Source organism: Larimichthys crocea, chromosome XXIII (genome assembly GCF_000972845.2).
Source record: "Larimichthys crocea isolate SSNF chromosome XXIII, L_crocea_2.0, whole genome shotgun sequence".
Lineage (NCBI taxonomy): Eukaryota > Metazoa > Chordata > Actinopteri > Sciaenidae > Larimichthys > Larimichthys crocea.
Genome location: NC_040033.1, coordinates 16,575,792 through 16,603,289, shown reverse-complemented (window position 1 = coordinate 16,603,289; position 27,498 = coordinate 16,575,792). Strand labels below are relative to the sequence as shown.

General features: G+C 40.7%; 2 protein-coding genes and 1 pseudogene across 11 annotated transcripts; 1 reads left to right on the top strand and 2 right to left on the bottom strand.

Annotated features, from left to right (window-relative positions):
- Positions 1-149: 149 nt before the first annotated feature.
- snx16 (sorting nexin 16) lies at positions 150-12,731 on the bottom strand. 8 transcript variants are annotated; one of them, XM_019274845.2, is made up of 9 exons: positions 12,596-12,731; positions 10,887-11,439; positions 10,313-10,399; positions 7,912-8,060; positions 7,753-7,822; positions 5,770-5,906; positions 5,491-5,613; positions 3,734-3,769; positions 150-2,725 (listed from the first exon to the last, which is right to left on the bottom strand). In XM_019274845.2, the coding sequence occupies exons 2-9, from the start codon at positions 11,286-11,288 to the stop codon at positions 2,608-2,610; spliced, it is 1,122 nt and encodes a 373-aa protein (XP_019130390.1). In that variant the 5' UTR covers positions 11,289-11,439; positions 12,596-12,731; the 3' UTR covers positions 150-2,607. The 8 variants fall into 8 exon arrangements, 7 of the variants coding, with proteins under 7 accessions (XP_019130390.1, XP_010741821.2, XP_010741830.2 ...); XM_010743528.3 differs by lacking the exon at positions 3,734-3,769 and adding an exon at positions 3,841-3,883 and having other exon boundaries at positions 2,592-2,725; XM_027274158.1 differs by lacking the exon at positions 3,734-3,769 and adding an exon at positions 3,841-3,880 and having other exon boundaries at positions 2,592-2,725.
- LOC104929070 (leukocyte elastase inhibitor) lies at positions 11,885-20,072 on the top strand. Of its 3 annotated transcripts, none has more exons than XM_019274843.2 (11): positions 11,885-12,603; positions 13,878-13,903; positions 14,301-14,482; positions 15,653-15,793; positions 16,334-16,474; positions 16,890-17,007; positions 17,750-17,892; positions 18,508-18,585; positions 19,032-19,121; positions 19,194-19,374; positions 19,705-19,931. In XM_019274843.2, exons 1-11 carry the CDS (start codon positions 12,572-12,574, stop codon positions 19,929-19,931), a joined length of 1,359 nt encoding a protein of 452 aa, XP_019130388.2. In that variant the 5' UTR covers positions 11,885-12,571. The 3 variants fall into 3 exon arrangements, with proteins under 3 accessions (XP_019130388.2, XP_019130387.2, XP_019130389.2); XM_019274842.2 differs by lacking the exon at positions 11,885-12,603 and adding an exon at positions 12,636-12,768 and having other exon boundaries at positions 19,705-20,072; XM_019274844.2 differs by lacking the exon at positions 11,885-12,603 and adding an exon at positions 13,448-13,687.
- A 3,454-nt stretch (positions 20,073-23,526) lies between these two features.
- Positions 23,527-27,498, bottom strand: part of LOC113744518 (uncharacterized) — a 12,022-nt pseudogene continuing 8,050 nt past the window's right edge.

Genomic DNA, 27,498 nt, shown 5'->3' with positions numbered 1-27,498 from the left:
GAGGAAAAGATGCTGGGAGCTAAACGTTTATGTTGCCCACACACTATGTACGTATATAATCCCTTCTCTGGAGAAACTGCTTCACCGTTAAAGTTGTATTTCTTGTATTTGTTACAACCAAAAAGAAAGCATGGAAGTAAAGAGAGATGTTTTCTGTGGTAAGAATTTATTACATTTTGCCCACAAACATCTCAGCAGAAAGCACAAACCACTGATACCATCAAATTTCAGGAAAATGGACACTTTAAATGTGACGACGCATACATGTTCATTCAATATAACATTCCATGTTTGTGTGTGAATTAAATATTTCTCATAAACGTCTCTGTTATAGTATGTGTTACAGTATCTGCAGTATGCATTTCAGACCAGGTTTCTCAGTGAATTATCCCTTTAAATCCAGGACATTAATAGTGATACCAAATGTTATTCATATAAATCTTTCATAGTGCAACTATGGGTGTATATGTGAACTAAGACTTGACATTAATTCATGTAATATTACAAAAAAAACATGTTGGTTCAGTCTATTCCAAGCAACGACATATACATATGAGTGTCATTTAAAACATTATTTCCTTCAGGAACATAGTGGAATTATTTCATGTCCTACACAAATCTATAAAGCTATTTAAACACACCAACAAAAAGTGAAAGATCTTCAAGGCACTTGAAAGGTAGTGAAGGGAATTTACAAGACAACAAAACATTAACAAACTCCATAGACATTACTCTCATATTAACATGATATCCACGTGGAAATCGAGACAGATTCAGTGATTGAAAAGGCACGTTTCTGTCTCGGACAAATTAAGTAGTAAAACCATATCCTAGCAAACATTATGGGTTGCCATTCATCCGTAAAGTGCATTACGTGACCTTTAACCAGGCCTTGTTTGAGACGATTCAACATTAGCTGTGGTTATTATACCCTTCATAAATTAAAGAGTGAGAAACTTGTGAGCTGGTCAGCACACACGACGACAGTTAAAAACCCGAACTCTCAAGTCTTATTTGGGTCTACAGAATATGGCTTTTTGGGATGATGTGTAGGCCCAGTAACAATGGATGCTGATACAGAGCTGACTAGTGTCTATCAGTCACTTATATTGTCGAGTGCTTTCTGAAATGTATGATGGTTGTTTGTTATTTTCAGTGGCCTTGATTCAGTAAAACTAAGGTGGTGTTGTTGAAATGAAACAGGTCCTGCTCTAAAGTCTCATTTCCCTCTGCTCTCTCAACTATGGCTCATTAGTCTCTCGAGTCGTAACTTCCTGTGTGTGTACATATGTGTGTTGTGTATGTGTGGGGGAGTCTTTCCTCAAATGGAGTCGAATTACTTCTTAAAAAGATTAGTTCACCCTAACTACGTTGGCTCTGAAACGTCTGCTTCAACTTTGTGGAGTTCCTGAGGCTGTACCCCTCAGGTGTCGCTGTTAACAGGGATTATTGTTCGGTAGATGGTTGCTTTTGAATTTTTCATATGCAATTTGTCAACAATTATGTCAAATGTCTTTACAAAAATGTCTTTTTGTAAAATGGGTGAACTGATCCTTTCATTATACTTGTCACAATATCTTAGTAGAGCTTTACTGATACGATTCCAGGCCCCGTTTGCACTCTGTTAACAGGCAAGGTGCCAGAGGAGGTCGAGTGTTGTAAATATTTATGGACTGAAATTGGCAAAAATCAATGCCTTGAAGCAAACGGATGCATGTCTGTGTATAAGAGGAATTGTAACAGGGAAAAGCAACAACAGGGCGCATTTGATTGGCTCTCTCTTGTTATGTTTTCTGTCTCTCGCAGGACTTGGTTTACCACAAAATCATGCATGGCACTAAAAACATGAGGGAATGTTAAAAGAGTCTGACTGCAAGTGAAAACACAATGTCCTCAAGTTATGTCTGGCTGCAGCCTCAATGAGTCAATGGCAGTACAAAGCAATGACATGGGCGTACCTGCAAAGAGAAAGTTATCAATCCTCAGTGATACCCACCTGGTTATCGAGTATCCTGAGACATTTAATTTATCCAGACTTTTTTCTTAGTTATATAACCACACGGGGGTGTTGTTTCTCTGGTTTGAGAATGGGCCTCCTGTCTTAAGGCAATGCAGAAACCGGAAGAGATGATGGTTCCGGCTTTCTGTAGATTGTCACAACTGTGAAAATCATCAAACCACCCAGTGGTGTGAGTCTTCAAGTCATCGTTTTTGGGGGGGTTTTTTGGTCAAGAAGCCAAACTTTGTCTTTGTGACCGCAGAATCAAATTGATCCAATCTGGCGGCCATGGAAGGAGGTGCAAAAGTGATAAATCAAGACATAGTTTAAGAAAGATTAACTTGAGTCTGAGAGCCATCGTATACAGGGAAATATAATGGGAACAGGCTGCTACAATATAAAACTCTTTTCTTTTAACTTAATATGCAGATATTGAGTTAAAGGCTGCATCAGATCCAAGTCCAAGACTGGAAGGTAAAAACAGTGGCTGAAATGGTGATGGAAGGCTTGCAATGGGAGGAAGGAGAGTTCAAGGTTGAAGAGATGGAAAAAAAACCCAACAAGGTATGGAATAGCACTCAACCATAAGGATGTTTGAGTTTTTGTTGTTAGTGCTCCAGTTTCTGGTGGTAAAGCTGAGTGACCTGGATGACCGGAGGAGAGGTGCTGAGCGACGGCCCACACCAACAGGCAGATGATCGCACCGGCTGGACCTCACACCTGCCACTGAAGAGAAGGACGTCACAGCAGAGGAGACACAATCAGCATTTAAGTCATTCAATCCAAATGAAATGTAATGTACTGTAAGAGCTGTACACCTCAGACAACATAAAGCCAGACAGACTGAGAGGATCCAAGAAGCCATGTACAGTAGAGGAGAGATGCGAACCATCCTTGTGGGAGGAGACAGATACTGATACACATGTTATTAATGCCACGACACCAGTTACAGTTACAGGTCGGCTGAACACACAGCGGGAAGACAGGCTTTACCTCCAAATCTCTCCCATCTCGCACTGCATGACATATAGTGGATTACCACTGGTATTATTATGAACCAGACACCAGATAGGGAGAGGAAGGAGGAAGACCTGAAATCCAACAACCTATAATGCCCACGCAGTGAGCACACATCACCATGTGAAAGAGAGGCACTAACAGCATGTTAGTCACATACGATGCAGGGGGAGGAGTGCGGTACAGCCAAAAGGTTCACAGAGTACAGAACATTGTACAGTACAATGAACAGTTGGGGGCAAATCATTTTCAGCTCACTCAATTCAAAAAGTGGAAAATCACTTCACTTCACTTTGAGTGACTCTAATTTGAAGTCTAGCTATTAAAATTGTGTGGCCTGCAACCTTGTTTTTAAAAATAAGTCTCAAGCCTCTGGAGTTAAAACACACTTCTTTTAGGTCTGCGTCCATTAGGCCGCCAAAGTTTTAAGAACATGGGACGGGACTTTGTGTAAGAGAGGAGAGCATTGTATAGCATTGTTCCTGAATTAGGTGCACTGAAAGTGAACCGACCCCAACCTTAATAAACATCCTGACTGCAAGCAACCAAAAGATAGGTTTGGATTTTTTCGAGCAAATCTTAATACAGTCCTCATATGTGCTGTCCAGCAAGTGCACATATAGTAAAGCATGTGATTATCGTACTGTATGAAGACACACTTGAAAATAATACAAACCCGTTCTTTTCTACCCTGATACCATAAAACAGGACACCTACATTATAGTACAAACTTTAACAGTGGGATGCATGTTACTGAGAAGAAGAAGAAGAAGAAAAGACAGTATGGCATAAGGGTTAGCCTGCTGAGCTGGTATGTGAAGTACCTCACATGTTACGGGGCTCTTTTTTCAGATTGGAGCAGCACTGCTGTGAAATGTAAGGGCAAAAAAATAAAACACAAGAAGGGAAACGTTTTAAAAAGCAAACTAATTTGCGTGATTATGACAGACAGACAGATAGATAGTTGGTAAGGTCTAATCAATCAAATGTGATCAGTTTAGTCTTATGCCTGTTTGAGATCAATACTTCCTCCTGTGTAATTTGATTAGGTAGTAGAAGCTGAGGCAGGAAAAACACTACTCCCTATCAATTAAGTTTGCTATGGTAGAAAGTCAATCAGCTATGGTCTTCTCAGAAGAAAGGAAATCCAGACCTCTAGCTGAGACAGGCATTTATTTGCCCTTGCTTTGTGTTTGTATATCACATAATTTACTAGTAAGAGGTCTCCGGGTTTTCAAACTGACCCTTTACTTCACTGAAAGGTTTAATTGGCAAACAGTTTGGGGAATTGCACTATAAAATAAGAATTTCATTAGCAGCTGCTTAACACAAAGAAAAACAAGTGTAAATGTCCACCACATGTTCACCACAGAACGCTTAAATACACTAAATAATTGGTCCTGTATTGAGTGAGAGCGCTGTGGCCCGCAAAAATGCAACATAATCCTTGTGGGCAATTGCATTAAACTGAATTAAACGTTTTCTGGTCCTTTTGCTTCATCTGATGTGTTGACGTACAGAAAGTGCATGAGTGCATCACTTTAGCATGATGTAAAAGATTTGCAATGGCTGTATATTTAGTCGATTTTGACAATGTGGATGACTGCCCATATTTACTTGAGCCTGGAGAATTCATATGGCCGCTGAAGAGCAGAGAACGAAAGAGAGAGAGGGGGCAACAGTCAGAAGAGGGTGAGCCACCGGCTGCAAAGCTCAGGAGACTTGTGGATGGTATCAGAACGAGACTTCTCCCTGAGCAGGATTTAAGAATGGATGAAGCGACAGGTACAGAAAAGGTTTCATTTTTCTGTAGGGTCATTTTCATAATGTTGCCAGACATTTACAATAATGGTTTGATATGGTTTAATAACCAATGGTTTGATCGGTAAGTGGCAAAAACAAGCACGTACAATGAACATTGTAGAGCGTTTTGCTGCTGCTGCTGCACTCTCTCAATACAGAATTATTGTCCCCATCAGTCACTTTGACAAAAAAACATGGGGAAATCGGGTCCAGGTCGAAGTTCTCCTTTAGCACCTCAGAGCAAGTGATGAGAGTGCAAAGTATGAGACAACTATGTTAATATAGTGATGATATTAATGCTGCAAAAGTGCCTTGTGCTGAATTTTCCATGTCAGTCGGCTTCTACTTGAGACGTGCCGCTGTATCATCATACTCACTGTAGTGCCTGAAAGGCAAGCCATTAAGTGGCCTCTGAAGACAGCTGCATTGATCAAAATAGAAGTGTATCTATTCCTCTGACACGAGCGACAGGTGGAGGACTAAAAAAAAGGCTCTGTTACACAGCCTATTAACCTGAAAACATTAACTTAGTTTTTACTTATTTGAAAAATCACGTGACTGTACCTCTGCTCTGAGGTGTTTGCTGGTGTATGTGCATGAACATCTTATTCATTACTCTGTGTGTGTGTGTGTATGTGTGTGTGTGTGTGTGTGTGTGTGTTTTTTTTTACCCCGCGTCATCAGGCATGTCCTGATCAGCCTCTGCAGCAGAGGACTCCACATCTGCATCTGCACTGCTCTCACTGCCCTGAGCTGACAGACCACACAGTGACTCTGGGCTCACACACTCACCACTGGGACAGACAAACACATAACCAACCTTATTGACTTAGTTACCACATTTAATGCTATTTTAGCACTGATAACTTGTGTGTGGACCTCAATTAATACAGTCATTCTCCTGCCAGATGTGATTTGCATGTACGTCATTTGTACGCATGTCTACTCACTTGATTTGCTTTTCCAGTAGCCGGATGGCCTGTTCCCTCTCCTCTAGCCTCCTCTTCAGGGCGCCGATCTCCTTCTGCTTCTCGAGCAGCTCCCTCTGGAGACGATAGTTGCTCTCTTCCAGAGTCTCACAGAACGCCTGGCGGGAGGAGCCGATGGAGACAGTGGAAACAAATGGTGGAGGGCAAAGCATGACAAGACAGAACACATGAGAAGTCGGGGATCACATTTTTGGATGTGGAGAAATAAAAAGAAAGGCAGACCACAAGTCTCAACACACATGTTAAATCTATAACTCAACTGCCTTAAACAGACATGTTCAAGGTGTTGCCCTGAAGGAAACTGCAGGTCAAGTAGGCTATTTTACAAGGGCAGCTATAGGGGACAAGTGAAACCTGTGACATGTTTATGTCTGCTGTAATGACAGTGAGTGTCTGCCTACTAAATGCCATCAAGCTACTTCATTTCCACGTAACATGCAGGACTGGGTTTTATTTAAAGGCTTAAAGCAGTGGTTCTTAACCTGGGTTCGATCGAACCCTAGGGGTTCGGTGAGTCGGTCTCAGGGGTTCGGTGGAGCCTCCGCCCTGGAATTTTTTATACCATTTGTTACAACATATCTTTGTGAGCAATCGTTTTCGAGGATGCTGGACATAAAAACTAAGAAAAGGAACAGACTTTGCTGTGAAAATGACATGAGACTGGCACTTGCCAAGGTGAAGCCACGCATATCTGAACTGGTCTCTCAAAGGCAACAGCAGAAGTCACACTGAGGTAAGTTGTTGTGAGTTCATGCACTGTGTTGGTTTTGTTATTTGAACAAGGTGATGTTAATGCACGGTTCATTTTGTGCACCAGTAAAAAAATCATTTTATTTTTTACTAAAGAAGGGTTCGGTGAATGAGCATATGAAACTGGTGGGGTTCGGTACCTCCAACAAGGTTAAGAACCACTGGCTTAAAGGGATAGTATTTTGAAATTGAAGTCGCTTGAGGTATTTATACGTAGTCAGTGTAAACAGCGGTGAGAACACCCCAAGTTTGCCCTTTTCTTTGCCACTAACTAAAATCAGGTTTCTAAAGATATCAAAGATAATGCATGCTTGTGTTTTTCTGGCTGTGCCGCTGTAACTTTGATCCGAACAGCTGCTCAGAGTAATACAGCACGTTAAGTTCTATGGTTGTCTGACGACAAGGTAAAGCAGTGGGAAATCTTCTCAATATAGCGTGCACTTAAATTACATTGTCCTCACCAGTGCATAACACTTCTTCTGGGCTGGTTTCCCCATCTGCTTCTGCAAAACTGTGGGCATGCTTCCTGCTGTCTACTGTAGACAGGACTATGGATAAGTACCTCATAAAACCCAACTTCAAGAAACCCAAACTATGCCTCGAAATACATCGGCCAACTTGAACTTGAATATTTTCTCCCATACTTCATTTTGCTGAACAGAAACACTTTTAAAAGCATCTGTGTTTAATTCTGTCTTAAGAGTAATGACCATATAAGAATATAAGAAATATCTGGGGTGTAAAATATCTGGCACTGTTTTGAGAATGAGAGGGATGGAGAAAAATTATGACCAGTAATATTGTTAGTCCTAATAGCTCAGACAACAAAAAGATATAGTGACAGCAAACAGATGTATACTGTATGAAGTCATTTTAGAGGAGCTCTTGGGACACAGAAACACAAGAACTGTTATACAACTGCGTTTTTTAAAATTTATTTCTTCTGATTTGTGCCTGAGGTCTGTAATCTTATCCAGCTGAATTGAAAAATTGTATTTGTAACTTCATATTCTTGACAAAGCAAGATATTCTATACTTCCTGCTATGGACAAAACTTGGTCGGTTCTCAAAGTTATTGTATTACCGTTCGATACTCCGCCCTCCTCTTTAGAAAGCTTTGAAGTGACATGAATCACAGGGCAAACACACATATAGTACATATGTGCACATACTTCCACATAAATGCACACTTACTCTGCTCTCCTCCAGACTATCAAAAGGCCCAGGTGGGTCATCCAGACACAGAAACTCTCTCACAGCCAGACTGTCAAGGAGAACAAATGGTGGAACATTAATGCGTGTGCATGTTGTGCTCAGTAACACAAGTTTATGCAATCATGTCATGTCACACACCAGTTGGCAATGTCCTTATGTGCAACCAGGTTTTGCAAAAAGGCCTGTAGTCCCAACTGTCTGTCTTCCAAGAAGTCGCTGTCATAGTTGTCTTTGAACCACCGCTTTGGGGGGAGCGAGAGGCGGAAGCCTGGGAACATGTCCTTCAGCTACACACACACACACACAAAGTAAGAAATGAGCATCACATGATCTCATCTATAAACAGTACAGCAGCAGTCACAGTAAAAGAATATGATTGCTAAAGACAATATGAGGTGGTTGACACGCAATGAGACAACAGTTAGTGACAAGTCATGAAATCAGGGAATAAAAATAAAAACTTTTTAAAAAGTGTACAATTACATTCTTTTATTTTTTTCTGAATCAAAAATATGATTGTGTTGTTTAAATTGGGCATCGGCTCAGTTTGGCTAAAACAATGAACATGGAAATGCGCTAAAAACATGAGACAAGGCACTAAGTTGAATTAATTTATTAAGTCTGCATATGTGTACTGGTGTGTTCACCGGTGGCATACTACTGTCAAAAGCCATTGTTCTTTTTCCGTCAATATCAATATTTCAAAGTTTCACTCATAGCTGTATTTTCTGAGACACAGCTGAGGAGGAACTGCGCTTCTGTTCGATATCAGACAGCTTCTGAAATTTCACACTGGTCTCCTGCAGAGCTGCTCAGCAGGGTAGGTGGAATGATTGACATGAGGTGCGGTTTATAAACTGAAGAATGCAGAGGTCAGATTGTGACAGTATGACGAGTTTGGATATATAATAATGGATTATGAAACTGAGCTGTACATGCTGAGGCAGACAGCATGATGGAGAGGCTGAAAACAAATCATTCCCACGTGTTTTGGGAATGTTCTTCGATGTACAGCTACTGGAAAACGTCAGATATAGCATGGAAAATGTTTGACTTTTGTTTTCAGGTCTATCTTGGGTAAGATGCCACCTCACCTGGTTGACAGAAAAAATCCATTACAACTAAAAAGGACCGCCATTAGCAGGCTGGTTTAATGGGGACATTTTTGTAATGAAAAATGTTGAAGAAGATGGATCGAGTTTAACAACCCATATAGAACAGATTTCAGGTAGAAGACCATCGGTTGTAAAATAAAATAAAAATAATAAAATAAAATAAGTCAACTGACCCAATTTAAAATGACCAGTTGCTACTCTTGTTCAAAACTAGGGCCGTCTACTTTCTTTGTGCCGTAGGTAGTCACTTTGAGTTAAAATCAATGTTGACTAAATATTGCCAAATGTCTTTGTTGCCTAAACGTTCTGGTCTGCTGTTTGCCCCATTTTTGACTGAAGTGTACTGTGCTGACAGCCTCTACTGCAGCCTTCAAAGTTCCTCCATCATCCATCTTCGCCTGTATTCCTGACGGACACATTCTTCATGGATGCTTGGTGATTTACCAAATCCACAAAACAGATGTATGCAGATTAAAACAAAGCCACATGTAGTCAGCTTTGGGAGGAAACTGTATTGACGACAGGCCTTGACGTCCGTATGCTCGGCAGGGGGTGAGGCTGGTGTGTGCGCACAACCTACTTGTTTTAACACTTGGTAGCTTGAACAGTGTGCGTGAATGTAGAGTGGAGCAATGCTGGCTGAGGTCCAAACTGCAACACAAATAGTATTTGGCGCCAGCCGCCCAGTGTGGAAGCAGAGCTGCATATTGAAATCCTGATCATGTGTCGACCATAAGGTAATAAAAACATCATCCATAGGTGTGTGCTCATGTCCCACAGTGGTTAAGAATACACTTGATGTTGAAACATTTCCAACCTTTTAAATGTAAGTCCAATGTGCAACTACATTACATGCCTGGCAAAAAGCCATCCAGCACAGCATGAAAATTACAGCTGCCTCTGTGGAGAAGCCACAGGAATGACAAAAGGATGTCCACACCCCCTCATGTCCTCTCTCCGTGGTGAATGTAGGGTGTTCCCATCTCCCTTGTTTCCAGTCTGCTCGCCTGGGTTTACTGTGTTTGCATTAGTAAACTGTGAATTGGAATAAAAGGCTTAAACTATATTTTGCAGGCCTCCAGAGATCATCATCATGCACATCACATGGATTTAGTTTCCCTTCAGCAATCTGTGACCAGACTGTCTTTCCCGAAACCACGAGAGACCTGTCCCCTTGTTGGCTCGGGCCTGTTTGTTATTTGGGAACAGAGGGCTTCTTTGTTTGGCTCTAATCACTTGCACAGTGCACTCAAAAACAAAAGAAAGCATGCTGAAAGTGATAAGTAGATAGTAATAAACGGTGTCTGCAAACATGGAAGGATAGAAAATAAATCTTCAGATAGGCCTGATATTTGGAACCACCTACATTTAAAAGATAAACATGGGTCCTCAAACATTTGTACAGACAACACACCCAAACAGACCTTGTCGTTGAGTCTGGAGAAGTCTGTGTACCTTCTAAAAACAACCCAGCTCTCATCTGGAGTCTTCCTGACCAGGACCTTAAATACCTGCAGCAGAGATAAGACAACACACACTTAAATCTTGTTTACAACTGCAAAAGTACAGAGTTGATGCAGTTTACCAGGTGCCACATAAAACAACACGCTGTGCTGTCGCGATTTAGTTAAACATTTCCCTCTCTTTCCTCAACACAGCTTACAATTGTAACACAAAACACAGCTCCTGTAATGGTATGAAGAAAACCTCCTGACAACTCTTCTGTATTTACTGCAAGTGCAGAGAAATGTGTCTCTCCTTTGAGGATTTGTGTCCAATATTGACTTTAGACTTAATCTCTTGTATGCATTCATGCTGTGTGTTGGTCCTGTCCTGTCACTATAACTCTAAGCACACTGATAAATGGGTTCACATGCTGCCAGCCTACATCAATATGGGCTACGTCAGATCACTTAGCTGGAGAGTTGGGCCCCATATACCATGCAAGTTACAAAACGTTGTCATGATGTCATGGAATCTGATTTTCTGGCTTCATACCGTAAACTTGGCCCTCTCCTCCATAACCTCATACCCCAGCACAGTGGGGGTAATAGGCCTCTCCTCGCCTTGCTGGCTCCCAACAGGGTCCGATATGGAGCGGGGACAGCTAGAGTACTCTACAGACGGCTCCAGAGTCCCGTTCACCCTGGCCCGTGTCACTGGGCTCTGGCCAGGTGGCGGTGTCCTGCTCCGGCTGACTCTGTCAATGCCGCGGGATTGACGCTGAGAACCTAATCCTCTTCCGTGGTCATCCCCAGCCACCCTGATGATAGAGGAACAGGACGAGCTGCTGGAGACGCTGCCTAGTGATGAAGCCCGCTGCGGCCGTCTGAGCTTGCTGCTACCTCCCGACAAGGCTCTGTCCATGGGTACGGGGACAGGCACAAAGGGTGACGCCATCTTCCTGAGCTGCGTGCTCCTGCCCCGCCACCGCAGTCGTCAGCGAGGCTCCTTGCACCTACACCGACCTTGTCTTGCCTCAGAGGTGCTGTGTGACGATGAAGAGAAGCAGTGATGCGCACCCTGAGGGGCTGCTGAAGACTCTGAACACCTGTACAAGAAAAGAATAAAATTCATGATCAAAACTGTCAGAGAGTTGCTCAAAATAGAGTCTGTAAAAAAAACAAAACACCAAGGAGCAAAGGAGCAGAATCTGTCATCCTGAAATAAATGTACCAGACTGTGAGGGCTGATGAATTATTGACATGAGCCACGTCGTTTATAATTCATAGCTTTGTGCATTATGTGTAAAAATCCATTATGGTAAAAGGCAGGTCTATAATTAGTGTCAGATCATCTTGTCAACTGATTAGTTTTGATCTATTTGCTCCATTTTAGGTTTAATGAAGGCTGCAACAAGGAGTGCTTTGAAATAAAAAGGAAGAAGAAGCTGCTTGTTGGTGCTGCTGCTTTAATCGATTTGTGTTCAGACTGAGAGGCTGTCAGCTGCCTGTCAAACCTGTCCACACTCATTCAGCATCAGTGGATCAGAGAAGAAACAAAAGGATGAACACATGAGGAGTAAACAAAACGAGTTATCGCTTATGCCGCTCACTCACTGCTGACTGACTCGTACAGCTATTTTGGTACTGCTTAGGAAAGAGACTGAGGCTGGAGCCAGCGTGACAACAAAACACTTGGCTGCCAGATTTCCTGCTTCATGTGTCGGGGAGTCATGTGGCGAACGACGTGGCTAGCGCGAAGTTAGCACGCAAGCTAAGCTAAAATCAGTGATAAATGAGCCGGACAAACTCCCAATGTCATGTCAGTGTAAGGATGTCACGGGTATTGCTACAACAGCTTCAGAGCAGCTACACACCATTATAGGACCAAGTAGCTTATCAGCAGCACGCCAGATGAGAACATTTCAAAGTCACTGCAGAGCAGCAGCTAAGGTTAGCCGCGTTAGTCACAGCTGCTTACACACAGCAGCCCAAACAAACTAAAGTTTCATTGAAATAAGAGCTGCTCAAGTGATTGCATACACGCCGAATGGAGTAGCAGTTCACAACAGCTCAGTCAAAATGTCTTCTTACATTTTATTTCTGGTATTTTGCCAATAACACACAAGACAGGGCTTAACGACTGTTTTTATGAACGGGGTTTGGTGTGTCCTCTAATTACATCCACGTTAGCTGCTACGCTAAGGACGGACAGCGATGTGGACAAAGCCGAGGTGACGCATGATGACAAGGAGTTTCTCTTACCGTAGCAGGCCAGTATCTTTCCCCCTTCAAAAATAATTTTTATCATACACATAAAGCCAGATGTGTGATTGTCCTGTTGCTGTTCATCCACTGCACTATCTCCTCCCCTGTCCACTTCATGTTAGCTCGCTTGAATACGGATCACAACAGCTGCTGTGCTCCGAGATAACCAGGCGAGGGCGCTGTCACACACACCATACTGTACCAGTGCTACTATTAGCAGCGTTTTGTCATCTTCAATATCTTTAACCTGTAGAGAAATGATACAACTATCTATATATAGTGTAGAATATATATATATATATATATATATATATACACACACACACACACACATATACATATGTATATACACACACACACACACACACACACACACATATATATATATATATACACATTAGTGCATCTTGCAAACACACCAACCACATATTTTCTGCATGAACATGTGAAATGTTCTTCAAATTATCTTCCTCAGTAAGTGTCTCCTTGCATGATCGGTCACGTTGCACCTGTCTCACACCTGAGCAGAAAACAGAAATTTTATTTCATTTTTAACAAATCAAGAGCTGTTTGAACTCTGATACCACAACATCAGCATTAGCACTGATAAGAGGAATTGTAAGCCATATTGAACATATTGAGTTAATCATCCGTTATATCACACATAACATTGTAACTATATCTAAATATGGCTTGACTCACTGGATGTATTTCTTGATTCACATGTATCAACCACACTTGTATGTGGATGTTTCTGAAGACTATTGCTTTGTCTTCATCCATCCATCCATCCATCCATCCATCCATCCATCCATCCATCCATCCATCCATCCATCCATCCAAGCCACACCTTTTCTGTATCAGTTTATTCTTTTCAGGGTTATATGGGATTTCTGCAGTTAGCAGACTCTTACAAAGCACACCCATTGGCACAGTATCCAAATCATGATAGCACTGGGTGTGTCTTTCACTGAAGGATTTCTCAAGATGCAGCATGGCATGGGTGTGACAGAGTTTAAAACAACACAGAACACGTCCTAACTGAAACAGTTTTGGATTACTTGGTAACGTGAGGAAGAGTGTCCGTTAGTAAGTACAATGCATCCCTTATGAATTTGATTTTGATAATTTAGAAAATTGATCAGAACATAACAGTTGTTAGTCAGGCTTTACACAGCGTGTACTTCTTGATTTATGCCCTTTACCTGGTTTCCAAAGGAAACTGTGGTTGAAAAAATGATGATCAACATCTGTGTGACAAGTTTCTCTTTCGTTTCAGGACCTGGATCAATTTCAACTTTTTCGGTGAGTAAAAAGTTGAGGGCGAGGATAGGGAAATTTCAGGGATTTCTCTACACATGGCTGGGAAGGCATCGGGTTGTTGGAGGACACTGCTAAGTTCTGTAATAAAACAGCAGTGAGGTTATTAAGGTTTGCAACTGAACAATATTCGATAGTTGGAAACTCACATGATCCTCATAAAAAGTGCAAGAATGCAGGGAAACAAATATTTTTAACTCCACTTATGGCTGGAAAAGGAGACTGATTCTTACCAATTTTAACTTTTTAAAAGCTTCTTATGTGTGATATAATCAGGGAAACATATCTTTTCTGAACAGGAGAGTGCAAATTATCCCATAAAACCATATACTAAAGTTCATAATGTGATGAATAATGCTCTGTTATTATTTCTTTCTATTAGACAAAATGACATCATCAACTCCTCTATCCAAAGCCAACACCAGCTTCTCTCTGGCTTTGTTCAAAAAGCTAAGTGATGAAGACAAAACTGGGAATATCTTCTACTCCCCTTTTAGCATCTCTTCAGCCCTGGCTATGGTGATGCTGGGGACCAGAGGCAGCACAGCTGCACAGATGTCAGAGGTAACACACACACACACACAGTGAAAATTTGCAGTACAAAAGTTATAGTTCTCAAGTAAACACACCCATTTCAAAGTTTTATACAGGCCTGCACTCATGGAAAGTCATTGGATCTGATTTGTCATTGTGATGGAATTTCTCCACCATATTATTGCGTCAGAAGAAAAAGAAAAAGGCGTAGCTTAGTGTTTTATGGGTTGGGTGCTCAAGTTTTTATTTAATGTTTCACAGCTAACTGTCAGACAGAGTGAGGTGTGGCAGGAGAGGTTGCCTGGACATAAATTACTCATTCTGCCTCCCACTGCCAGAAAGAATGGTGGGGCTCTGCTGTGTTCTAGATTACAGAAAGTTGGATAGTTCTTCTGGAGGGAGTAGACAACAGGCCATATAGAACATGCATTTCTATTGATTAAACAACTCAACAGGATAGGGAGTGATTAAAACTCTAATCAGCTGTAACATATATATGATATAACCATGACAATAACCATTGTTTTACATGATGAGCTACACTGAAAGTTAAATCTTTCGGTCAATACTTCTGTTCTTCTGTTTTGGTAACATTTTAATGCATGAATTTAACTTGGAATTATGAAACATATTGTCTTTATAGCATGGTCACTGAAGTGAACGATTAGAATACTGACTGCTTGCAACTACTTTTGAGACTGAAGTGACAGGGTGAAACTGCACTATGTACTATGTACTATGAAAACCAAAAAACTAGCCCGAGACAGAGGAAACAAATATATAATATATGAAAAATAGGAAATATGAGAATGGTCAAAAAATACTCTGCAAAAAATGGTCTCACCATTATATATTTTCATAATCATTTTTATCTTATTCGATGCACTGCAAACCTGGCAATTTAGTATTGGATAAATTACACTCTGTGTATTGACACTGGTTTTGTTCCCACAAGTGTAATCCCTTATGAGAATCATCAATTGCGGTAAGGCAATCATGTCTGTGCCTGCATGCATTGGTGTGTGATTTAACATGAGGCCAGAGAGGGTGCAATTGCTTTAGTTTTGGCACACACACACACACACACACACACACACACACACACACACAAACACACACAAACACACACAAACGTACACGAATAATGTTGAACTTAACAGTGATCTGAATAATAAGACAAACTACCATTTGCACCCCCAGGTCCTCTGCTTCACTGAGTCAGAGAAACCGAAGGAGGCAGAAACGCCACAGTCGTCAGCAATGCAGTCGCAGATGCAGACGCGGATGCAGATGCGGACACAAATACAGATGTCCAGCAGACTGCCACAGTATCTGCTTAAGGTGCTAAAAAAAAAGCCAAAAGTAAAGAAATGGTTAATGGTTAAGCTTGGTGGTGTCACCTGAGATTTTGGTTTTGGAGTATGTCACACTTCATTTCCCAATGCTTTGCTTACTAGTTTCTGGCATCTTGCTGCATCATCAGAATTTAGAAATATGACATGTAATGTTGAGCTTAAAACAACAAAACAAGCAGATTCATGCAGCAGATGGAAAATTCATTTTTAGTAATAAGTGTGTTTGCTGTGTCTGCGTCTCATTCAGAGAAGTTAAACTTGTGAAAACTTCAAACGTGGCAGGTTTTTCCGAAGGTCTTTCTAAATACAGTAAATGATGAAAACAGTGGCCAAAATCATCTATTTTATGTACTATCGCTGTGACACATTCCATGCTATCACATAGGCATAAACAAAATGAGAAAAAGAAGTATGGTATGTATTTAAAGCTGCACAAGGTCAATAATAACAACAATAACAAAGTTGTCCTTCTTCTGTCACTGGCTCAGTGTGTCTTAACACGCATGCCTTCTCTGGCTGTTTGCAGTGTCTGAAACCCCAGAATGGTCAAGATGATGTCCACGCAAACTTTGCTCAACTGCTGAGCAACCTCAACAAGGCAGATGCTCCATACGCCCTCAGCCTTGCCAACAAGCTGTATGGAGAGCAGTCCTACCAGTTTGTTGAGGTGTGTTTGTGAGATATGTTGAATTAATTTGTTTGTGAAGGAGGGAGTGAACTGCAATTTAGTTTTCTTTTATTCTAAATATAACAGATCCTTAAGCTCATCACCTGTGCAGGCTTACGTTTACATAATAATCATGTTTAAGAGATTCATTTAAAGGTAAACTATCAAAATCTAAATAAATAGATTACTTGATTAATTCCTATTGTGCAGTCGCAGTGAAAGGCACTGCCTGTATTGCTCAATCAGCTAACTGTACAAAGCAATTAGATGATGAGCTCTCAGGCAATCATACCGATTGAGTGCATACAGCTCTCTGCTCATGTTGCCTTTACTTCAAAATAAGAGTGTTCTTCTCTTGTTAATGTTAGTGTTTTGTTGCGGTGTGAGTATTCACATGCGCTATTTATGATTCCAGGATTACTTGGCAGAAACTAAAAAGCACTACACCGCTGAGCTGGAGTCTGTGGACTTCAAAACCAGTGCAGAAGCAGCCAGGGACAACATCAATAGCTGGGTGGAGACGCAGACGGAAGGTAGATCTCACATTAACATGCACACACACACACTCAACAAGCCTTCTCTTATTTCAAAGAATGTCTATCCACATCATCCTCTCCATCTTATGTTTCTATTTAAATGGTGAATGGTAAATGGACTGTACTTATATAGCGCCTTTCTAGTCTTGCGTCAGTATCTAGCCCAAGGATACTTTGACATACAGACTGGAGGGGATCGAACCGGGGATCGAACCACCACAGCCGCCCATTTAGACATGTCCCATTCACTTAAAGTGCTTACTCTTTAACTGCTTACTGGTTACTCTTCAACTGCCTTAGTACTCTTGATCAACTGATTTTAGTTAAGTGTCTCAGACATCTAGTGGGCGTTTGTGTTACTCATAGACGCTGGTTCTATTTGTGTCTGTCTAGCAGACAAAAAAAAAATCTTCCACAACCTCTGTGAATCCTCATGGATCAGGACTTTGTTCTTTTGTTATGCTCTATTCACATGTAACAATGAGGTCACAAGCATTTTATTGTTTTGTATTTCCAGTTTTTCCAGTTTCCATTCCCTTTCCCATTCCTTAATGTCTATCCTAAATCAAGCAAATACATCCACCCTCAGTGAGGTGAGAGGTGAGATCTCAAGACACAGGGACTTCCCGTTAGACCCACCATTATTTTGGGTCCTTTTAAACATTGCTATAATTGTTTTTATCTTTATATATAATATGTATATGTGATGATGATGCCTTTGCTTGTTACTGTTCACCAGGTAAAATCAAAGACCTGCTGGTACAAGGTGTGTTGGACGACATGACCAGGCTGGTACTAGTCAATGCCATCTACTTCAAAGGCAACTGGAATGAAAAGTTCAAGGAGGAGCATACTGTTGATGCTCAGTTTAAAATAAACAAGGTAATATTTCACAAATACAGTACTTTGTGGAGAAACTGAGAAACTAGAGCAGCATTCTGGGTTTATGAATGAATGAATCATTTTATTACATTCTGTAATAATGTAGCATGCGTGTGTCAGACTATTACAAAGGTGTGTTGATTTAGCTGGATGGAAATTTACAGCTTGAAAGTGATACTTGTCATTATGTTGTATCTTGTTTGTAGTTTGATCTGCTGCAGCTCACAGCACTAAATAAAAATGAAACCACTGATGTGCAAACTTGTTCCCATTAGTGACGGAAGTTTTGAAATATCTGTTGTGGAGAAATTGCTGAAGTCAAAGGTCAATGGTGAGGTCAGGAGTTCATAAAGTGTTCAGGAGAATCCGATGTCTTATGCTGCGTTATTTATTGATGCTTGGCCAAGGAGAATTAGAGACACTCTCAAAGTTCATCAGAAGTGCCTGAGTCGGTCTCACATTCTGCCCAACTCGTGCTGGTGGATATACTTTAAACCCAAAGATAACACCACAAATACACAAATACTGAGTGTGAGCTTTGAGAGAAACACTGACTTAACAAAGTGCTTGTTTATTTGTTTGTTTGTTTATGTGTCTGTCTGTTGTTGTCTCCAGAATGACACTAAGCCAGTGAAGATGATGAAAATGAAAAGTAAATTCCCTTTCACTGAGATTGCTGATGTCAACCTCCAGGTAACGTTGACGCTTTTTTGTATGTGTTTTTTTCCATGTCTGCCATGGAATTTTATATTTTAAGAATACAGATTTACCATGATCCATTTTGATGAAGATGGAAACCCTCAGACTTATTTAGGAATAATAATAATACTCTCTTCGGGTACTCTGGCTTCCTCCCACAGTCCAAAGACATGCACTTAATAGGTCAATTGGTGACTCTAAATTGCCCATAGTTGTGAATGTGAGTGTGAATGATTGTTTGTCTCTATGTGCCCTGCAATGCCCAAAGTCATCTGGGATCCAGCCCCACCGTGATCCGATGAGGATAAACAAATAATGGCTGGATGGATAATTGAGGCAGGGATTTTTTTTCACCTCCAAATACCAACTTGTTTTTCAGGATGACGAAATCTGATCATCTTTAAATGAAATGAAATTAAAAACTAAATATTTCTGGACAGATCCTAGAATTACCCTATGAAGGGAAGGACCTCAGCATGCTCATCTTCCTGCCCAATGAGATGGAGGATGACACCACAGGCTTGGAGAAGGTAAAAACCTACAGTAGACAAATGTACAATTTTAAAGAGACAGACTAATAATTCATATTGTATCCACACTAGCTGGAGAAGGAGTTGACCTATGAGAAATTTGTGGAGTGGACTCGTCCAGACATGATGAGTGAAAATGAAGTTCAAGTGCATCTGCCTAAATTCAAGATGGAAGAGAAGTATGACTTGAAAGATGTCCTGATCAGCATGGGCATGGTGAACGCTTTCGATGTCACAATGAGTGACTTCTCTGGTGAGACATATGCCATGAATGTATAATCTGCAATTACTTTAAGTGCACAGCATCAAATCAAAATTAAATAAAATCACTAAACAGACAAACAAAAGAGCACTACTTGCCTTACAGAAATTCAAACTTTGTCTGTAGACGACCCTAGAAAAAAGTTGGCACAGTAGATTAGATGTTCATGTGCAGTGCAAAATCACTCACTGCTGTAGTAGAGACAAATAAAAGCTTTACTGATTGTAAACTAATCAACATATTATTTGTCACTATGACACAAACATGATTCACTAATTTACTCTGCGTGGTAAATCAATGGGCTCTCTCCTCTGCTCACAGGCATGTCTCCCGCCAACGACTTGGTGCTGTCAAAAGTCGTCCACAAGGCTTTCGTGGAGGTCAACGAAGAAGGAACTGAGGCTGCTGCAGCTACTGCTGCCGTCGTGATGAATCGCTGTGCAAGGATTCCTGTCATATTTGTGGCAGACCATCCCTTCCTCTTTTTTATCCGTCATAACCCCACCATGAGCATCCTCTTCACTGGCCGATACTGCTCCCCTGAGTGAGCACTACTGTATGTCCTCTACACATGGGCGGATTATGAGACAATAGTGGCTGTTTGCCCTGATCTTTTGTGCCTTTGGGTTTGTGCCCACTAGTAGGCCTGTTCAGTAATACATCCATGCCATTAAAGCATTGTGATTCAACCATGAGTGAGATATATTTGTTATCTAAAAAAAACCTTTGAACAGAAACTATGGCACTTTGCTTCTAAAACATGTATTTCCACCTTCTGTATATCCCACACTGCTTTCTCATGGGCATCCTGCTCAAATTATCTTCATTAGTGATAAGTAGTAAGCCATGTTCTGCTCACTGCACCATCTCATTCATTGATCTATTACAAAACCTGTTGCAATTGTTTCACACAGTCTGTTATTTGTTATTTATACATGTGTGTACATGTGTGTACATGTGTGTCATGTGCTAAATCCCAAATTTGATCTCACATGAATTTCCTGCTGGTCACAAATAAACATACTTATATGCATATGTTTTCATCTAATTCAGTATAAAAAATGTTGTGTTCATTCTGACTTCAGGTAATCTGAATGTTTCACAATTCAAGATGTGTTCCTCTTTATCTAGTGTGTAAATCTTTATCTGGATTTAAAGTATAATTTACTTCTCCAGTTGTTACATTGTCCCCTAGTCATCATCTGTTGTACCTACATTTAAGTAGTATTATAGTACCTCAAACTATTTTATGACTACATCTGGTTCATGTGGTGAAATTACATTGTGCAAAGGTTAAGACTTCCCTCAATTCTGACGCCTTAATTTATGATCAATATGTTTAATTGACATTTTTGTAATGTTAATGTCATAATCATACTTTCCCCTCTTTTCTTTGTATCAGACACAATGGCATCACCTCTATCCAAGCATTTTATCTCTTCAGCCCTGGATATGGTGATGCTGGAGACCAAAGAGGCAACACAGCCACACACAAAATACAGTACACTGCCCTACAGTATTCTATAAAACAAGTGTTTGAACTGTAACACCACACATTCATAGCTTGATGCAATTACAGGTCTTTTTAGGAGATGCTAGATAGTCAAACGTATGACCAAATTCATTTTCAGGAGCTCATACTGCCAGGAACAATTAAAATGAGGGTGACCGAAACATCATTTTAATCCCCATTTGAAATAACACACTTGCTTAAATGATAACTTTAACTTTACAGCATTTCTCTAAGTCTAAAGTTGCTACATTGACTTGGTAATTTGTATATGAATTTGGTTAGTGTGCTACCCATGATAATGGTAGTACCGTATAAGAATCACAACACAAGTTCAAATGCCTCATAGAGACCTAATATTTCATGATATGAACAGTCAAAGGACATTGTTTTCATGGGAAGATTTACCTTCAACTATTAAAAACAATTACTATTATATATTTTTAGTGCTATAATAGTGCAAAAACACTACATGACAATGAATGACTTCTCCTAAAGAGCATGTAGCTGGATCAAATCAGGTACATATTTGCACTTACTGAGAGAAAATGAAAATGTTCCTCCTCAAATTCATTATCCATCTTCTGGTCCGTTATCTGTGGGTCTTGCTGATACAAAGTTAGCAGAGGGATCAGTTATGAATTCTAGCAGCATCTAGTGGTGAAGTTGCTGATTGCAATCACATCAGAGTGTGGTGCAGTAGAAAGAAATCATTTTGCACCAGTGAGTGAGCGCATAAATTAAAGAAACTTTAAAAAACTGAAGAAGACTATTAGTTTAAGGAGTTTGACTTAAGTAACTGACAAATGTGACAATAACAATTACATTGCATGTACGTCACACCTTCAGGAACTTGTGAAATCATGGTTGGGAATTAAGATGTAATTTAGCTGGAAATGGAGGTTGCAATGAATCATAGCTTGAGCAACACTCAAAACGACCCCAGGATGGCACGGTGTTCTACAGTAGCTTTGTACAGGCCACACACACTGGGCTTCAGATTGCCCCTTTTACTTTCGTGTTTTGCACCCACTATAGATTATCATTGAGGCTAGGAGAGAGAGGGTGAGATGTGAGGCAATCAGCAACTTCACCAACTAGATGCTGCTAAATTCATAACTGATCCCTCTCACTTTGTATCAGCAAGACCCACAGATAACGGACCAGAGATGATGGATATTGATTAGGAGAACATTTTCATTTTCTGCTATGTTGATCCAGCTACATGCTCTTAGGAGAAGTCATTCATTGTCTGTAGTGTTTTGCACTATTAGTCTACAAAAATATATAAGTAATGTTTTAATAGTTGAAGAAATCTTCCCATGAACAATGTCTTTGACTGTTCATATCAAGAAATATGGTCTCTATGAGGCATTTGACTAACTTGTGTTGTGATCTTACGACTACCATTATTGGGTGCACACTCAACCAAATTCATAACATTACAAGTCAATGTAGCCTTTAGACTTAGAGAAATGCTGTAAGTTAAGTATCATTAAGCAAGGTGTTATTCAAAGGGATTAAAATGATGTTCGGTCACCCCTTTTTAATTGCCTGGAGTATGAGCTCCAAATAATTTGGTCAACGTTTGACCTATCTAGCATCCCAAAAGACCTGTATTGCATCAAGCTTGAATGTGTGGTGTTACAGTCAACACTGTTTAGAGATACTGGTAGGCAGACGGTATTTGTTGTGTGGCTGGTGGTGCCTCTTGGTCTCCAGCATCACAATCCAGGGTTGAAGAGATAAAGGCTGGATAGAGGTGATGCCATTGTGTCTGATACAAAGAAAAGAGGGGAAAGTATGATATATAGAAGTCTTTGTCTAAAAAGTTTCACTTTCTCCTTGGAACATAACATACAAAAATGTCAATTAAACATATGATCATAAATTAAGGCGCAGAATTGAGGGAAGTCTTAACCTTGCACAATTGTAATTTCACCACATGAACCAGATGTAGTCATAAAATAGTTTGAGGTAACAATACTACTTAAATGTAGGTACAAACATGATGATGACGAGACAATGTAACAACTGAGAAGTATTATACTTAAATCAGATAAGATTTACACGAAACTTACTAGATAAAAGATGAACACATCTTGAATTGAGAACATTCAGTTACCTGAAGCCAGAATGAACACAACATTTTTTATATGAATTAGAATAAACATATGCATATAAGTATGTTTATTTGTGGAGGAAATTCATTTGAGATCAAATTTGGATTTAGCACGACACATGTACACACATGTACACACATGTACAAATACACGACTGTTGAAACAATTGCAACAGGTTTTGTAATAGATCAATGAGTGAGATGGTGCAGTGAGCAGAACATGGATTCACTTTATCACTAATGAGATAATTTGAGCAGGATGCCCATGAAGCAGTGTGAGATAACAGAAGGTGGATTACATGTTTTAGAGCAAAGTTTAGTGCCAGAGTTTCTGTTCAAAGGTTTTTTTTAGATAACAAATATATATCTCACTCATGGTTGATCACAATGCTTTAATGGCATGGATGGATTACTGAACAGGCCTACTGGGCACAAACCCAAAGGCACAAAAGACAGGCAAAACAGCCACTATGTCTCATAATCCGCCATGTGTAGAGGACATACAGTATGCTCACTCAGGGGAGCAGTATCGCCAGTGAAGAGGATGCTCATGGTGGGGTTATGACGGAAAAAAAGAGGAAGGGATGGTCTGCACAAATATGACAGGAATCACTGCACAGCGATTCATCACGACGGCAGCAGTAGCTGCAGCAGCCTCAGTTCCTTCTTCGTGACCTCCACGAAAGCCTTGTGGACGACTTTTGACAGCACCAAGTCGTTGGCGGAGACATGCCTGTGAGCAGAGAGAGCCATGATTTACCACCAGAGTAAATTAGTGAATCATGTTTTGTGTCATAGTGACAAATAATATGTTGATTAGTTTACAATCAGTAAAGCTTTATTTTGTCTCCTACAGCAGTGATATTTTGTGCACTGCCATGAACATCTAATCTACTGTGCCAACTTTTTTCTAGGGTCGTCTACAGACAAGTTTGAATTCTGTGGCAAGTTAGTGGCTCTTTTGTTTGTCTGTTCAGTGATTGATTAATTTTGATTTGATGCTGTGCACTTAAAGTATTGCAGATTACATCAGGCATATGTCTCACCAGAGAGTCACTCATTGTGACTCGAAAGCGTCACCATGCCCATGCTGCAGGACATCTTTCAAGTCATACTTCTCCTCCATCTTGAATTTAGGCAGATGCACTTGAACTTCATTCACTCATCATGTCTGGACGAGTCCACTCCAACAATTCTCATAGGTCAACTCCTTCTCCAGCAGTGTGGATACAATATGAATTATTAGTCTGTCTCTTTAAAATTGTACATTTGTCTACTGTAGTTTTTACCTCTCCAAGCCTGTGGTGTCATCCTCCATCTCATTGGGCAGGAAGATGAGCAGGCGAGTCCTTCCCTTCATAGGGTAATTCTAGGATCTGTCCAGAAAATTTAGTTTTTAATTTCATTTCATTTAAAGATGATCAGATTTCGTCACTGAAAAACAAGTTGGTATTTGGAGGTGAAAAAAAATCCCTGCCTCAATTATCCATCCACCATATTTGTTTATTTCATCGGATCACGGTGGGGCGGGATCCCAGATGACTTTGGGCATGCAGCACATAGAGACAAACAATCATTCACACTCACATTCCAACTATGGGCAATTTAGAGTCACCAATTGACCTATTAGTGCATGTCTTTGGACTGTGGGAGGAAGCCAGAGTACCCGAAAGAGTATTATTTATTCCTAAATAAGTCTGAGGGTTTCCACACTAATCAAAATGGATCATGGTAAATCTGTATTCTTAAAATATAAATTCCATGAGACATGGAAAAAACCACATACAAAAAAGGTCAACTTACCTGGAAGGTTGACATCAGCAATCTCAGTGAAGGGAATTTACTTTTCATTTCATCATCTTCACTGGCTTATTGTCATTCGGGGAGACAACAAGACAGACACAAAACAAAACAAACAAAAATAAACAAGCACTTTGTTAAGTCAGTGTTTCTCTCAAACGCACACTCAGTATTTGTGTATTTGTGGTGTATCTTGGGTTTAAGTACCCACCAGCACGAGTTGGGCAGAATGTGAGACCGACTCAGGCACTTCTGATGAACTTTGAGAGTGTCTCTAATTCTCCTTGGCCAAGCACAATAAATAAGCAGCATAAGACATCGGAGGCTCCTGAACACTTTATGACTCCTGACCTCACCATTGACCTTTGACTTCAGCAATTTCTCCACAACAATATTCAAAACTTCGTCATAAGGGAACAAGTGCAACATCAGTGGTTTCATTTTATAGTGCTGTGAGCTGCAGCAGATCAAACTACAAACAAGATACAACATAATGACAAGTATCACTTTCAAGCTGATAATTTCCATCCAGCTAAATCAACACACCTTTGTAAAGTCGGACACACGCATGCTACATATTACAGAAGTAAAAAAGATTAATTATTCATAAACCCAGAATGCTGCTCTGTTTCTCAGTTTCTCCACAAAGTACGTATTGTGAAATATTACGATAAACGAGCACAACAGAGCCCCCTTGAACTCAGCCAGTGCGGAAGAGATGGCAACAGACCAGCAGGACAGCCGGCCACACACTTTACAAGCAGTCGTTTGATACTGGGAACAGAACAGCAAAGTCCATCATCACATACATATATAAAAAAAAAATAAAAACAAAGAACAAGAAAGGACCCAAAATAAGGTGGGCAACGGGAAGTCCGTGTCTGAGACTCACCTCTCACCTCACTGAGGGGGAGTATTGCGGGATGGAGAGACATAAGGAATGGAAAGGAAGGAAACTGGAAAAACTGGAAACAAAACAAAAATGCTTGTGACCTCTTGATGTGAATAAGATAACAAAGACAAAGCCTGAGCCAGGAGTGCACAGAGGTGGTGGAAGATGTTTGGTGTCTGCAGACAGCACAAAGAACCAGCGTCTATGAGTAACACAACGCCCTAGATGTCTGAGACACTTAACTGAAATCAGTTGATCAAGAGACAAGGCAGTTGAAGAGAACCAGAACCAGTTAAAGAGTAACCACTTGAATGAATGGACCTGGGTTGGGCGGTTCGATCCCGGTTCGATCCCTCCAGCTGCAGTCAAAGTGTCCTTGGGCAGAACTGACGCAAGACTAGAAAGGCGCTATATAAGACAGTCCATTATCCATTCACCATTTCATAGAAACATAAGATGGAGAGGATGATGTAGGATACATTCTTTGAAAGAAGAAGGCTTGTTGAGTGTGTGGTGTGCATGTTAATGTGAGATCTACCTTCCGTCGCGCGCCACCCCCTATTGAGTTGGTCCCTGGCTGCTCTGCACGGGGTTGAAGCCACAGACCCAGCCAGCGGTGTAGTGCTTTTAGTTTCGGCCAAGTAACCTGGATCAAAAGCACAGGGAATACCACACCCAAAAAACCCTAACATAACAAGAGAAGAACACCATGAAGTAAAGGCAACATGAGCGAGAGCTGTATGCACTCAATCAGTATGATGCCTGAGAGCTCAATCATCTAAGTTGTTGCATGGGAAACAGGAGGCCTTTCACGGCACTGCACAAGGAATCCAAGTAACAATTATTAGAGAGTGACCAAATGAACCAAACAGGATTATGTAAAACGTAAGCCTGCACAGGTATGGAGCTAAGGATCTGTATATAGAAAAAAGAAAACAAATGCAGCACTCCCCCTCACAACAAATTAATTCAACATATCTCACAACCACCTCACACAAACTGGAGGACTGCTCTCCATACAGCTTGTGGGCAAGGCTGAGGCGTATGGAGCACTTGCCGTTGAGGTTGCTCAGCAGTGAGGCAAAGTTTGCGGGGACATCATTGGACCATTCGGTGTCAGACACTGCAACACCCAGAGAAGGCATGCAGTTGAAGACACACGGAGCCAGGTGACAGATGGAGGACAACTTTTATGTTGTTATATTGACCTTGTGTCAGCTGTAAATGATGACAATAGACACCAAATCACATAAACCTGGTGCTCCCTGCTACATGTTTGCTTTCACTGTGTTGCAGCAGCCCATTAATTATTAAAGGAAAGAAAACTTGCTAACTTTGAGCGTTAATACATCCACTTCTTCTTTTCTCATTTGTTTAGCTTATGTGATAGCATGAATGTGTCACAGCGATAGTACATAAAATAGATGAGTTTGGACTGTTTTCATCATTTACGTGATTTAAGAAACCTTCGGAAAACCTGCCACGTGAAGTTTCACAAGTGTAACTTCCTGAAGAGAACGCAGACACAGCAACACACTTATACATAAAAATGAATTTTCCATCTGCGCAGAATCTGCTTGTTTTGTGTTTTAAGCTTCAACATTACACATGTTCTAAATTCTGAGTGATGCAGCAAGATGCCAGAAACTAGTAAGCAAAGCATTGGAAATGAAGTGTGCATACCCAAAACCAAAATCCAGGTGACACCACCAAGCTTAACCATAACCATTTCTTTACTTTGGCTTTTTTTTAGCACCTAACAGAAGACTGGGGCAGCGTGCGGGACATCGG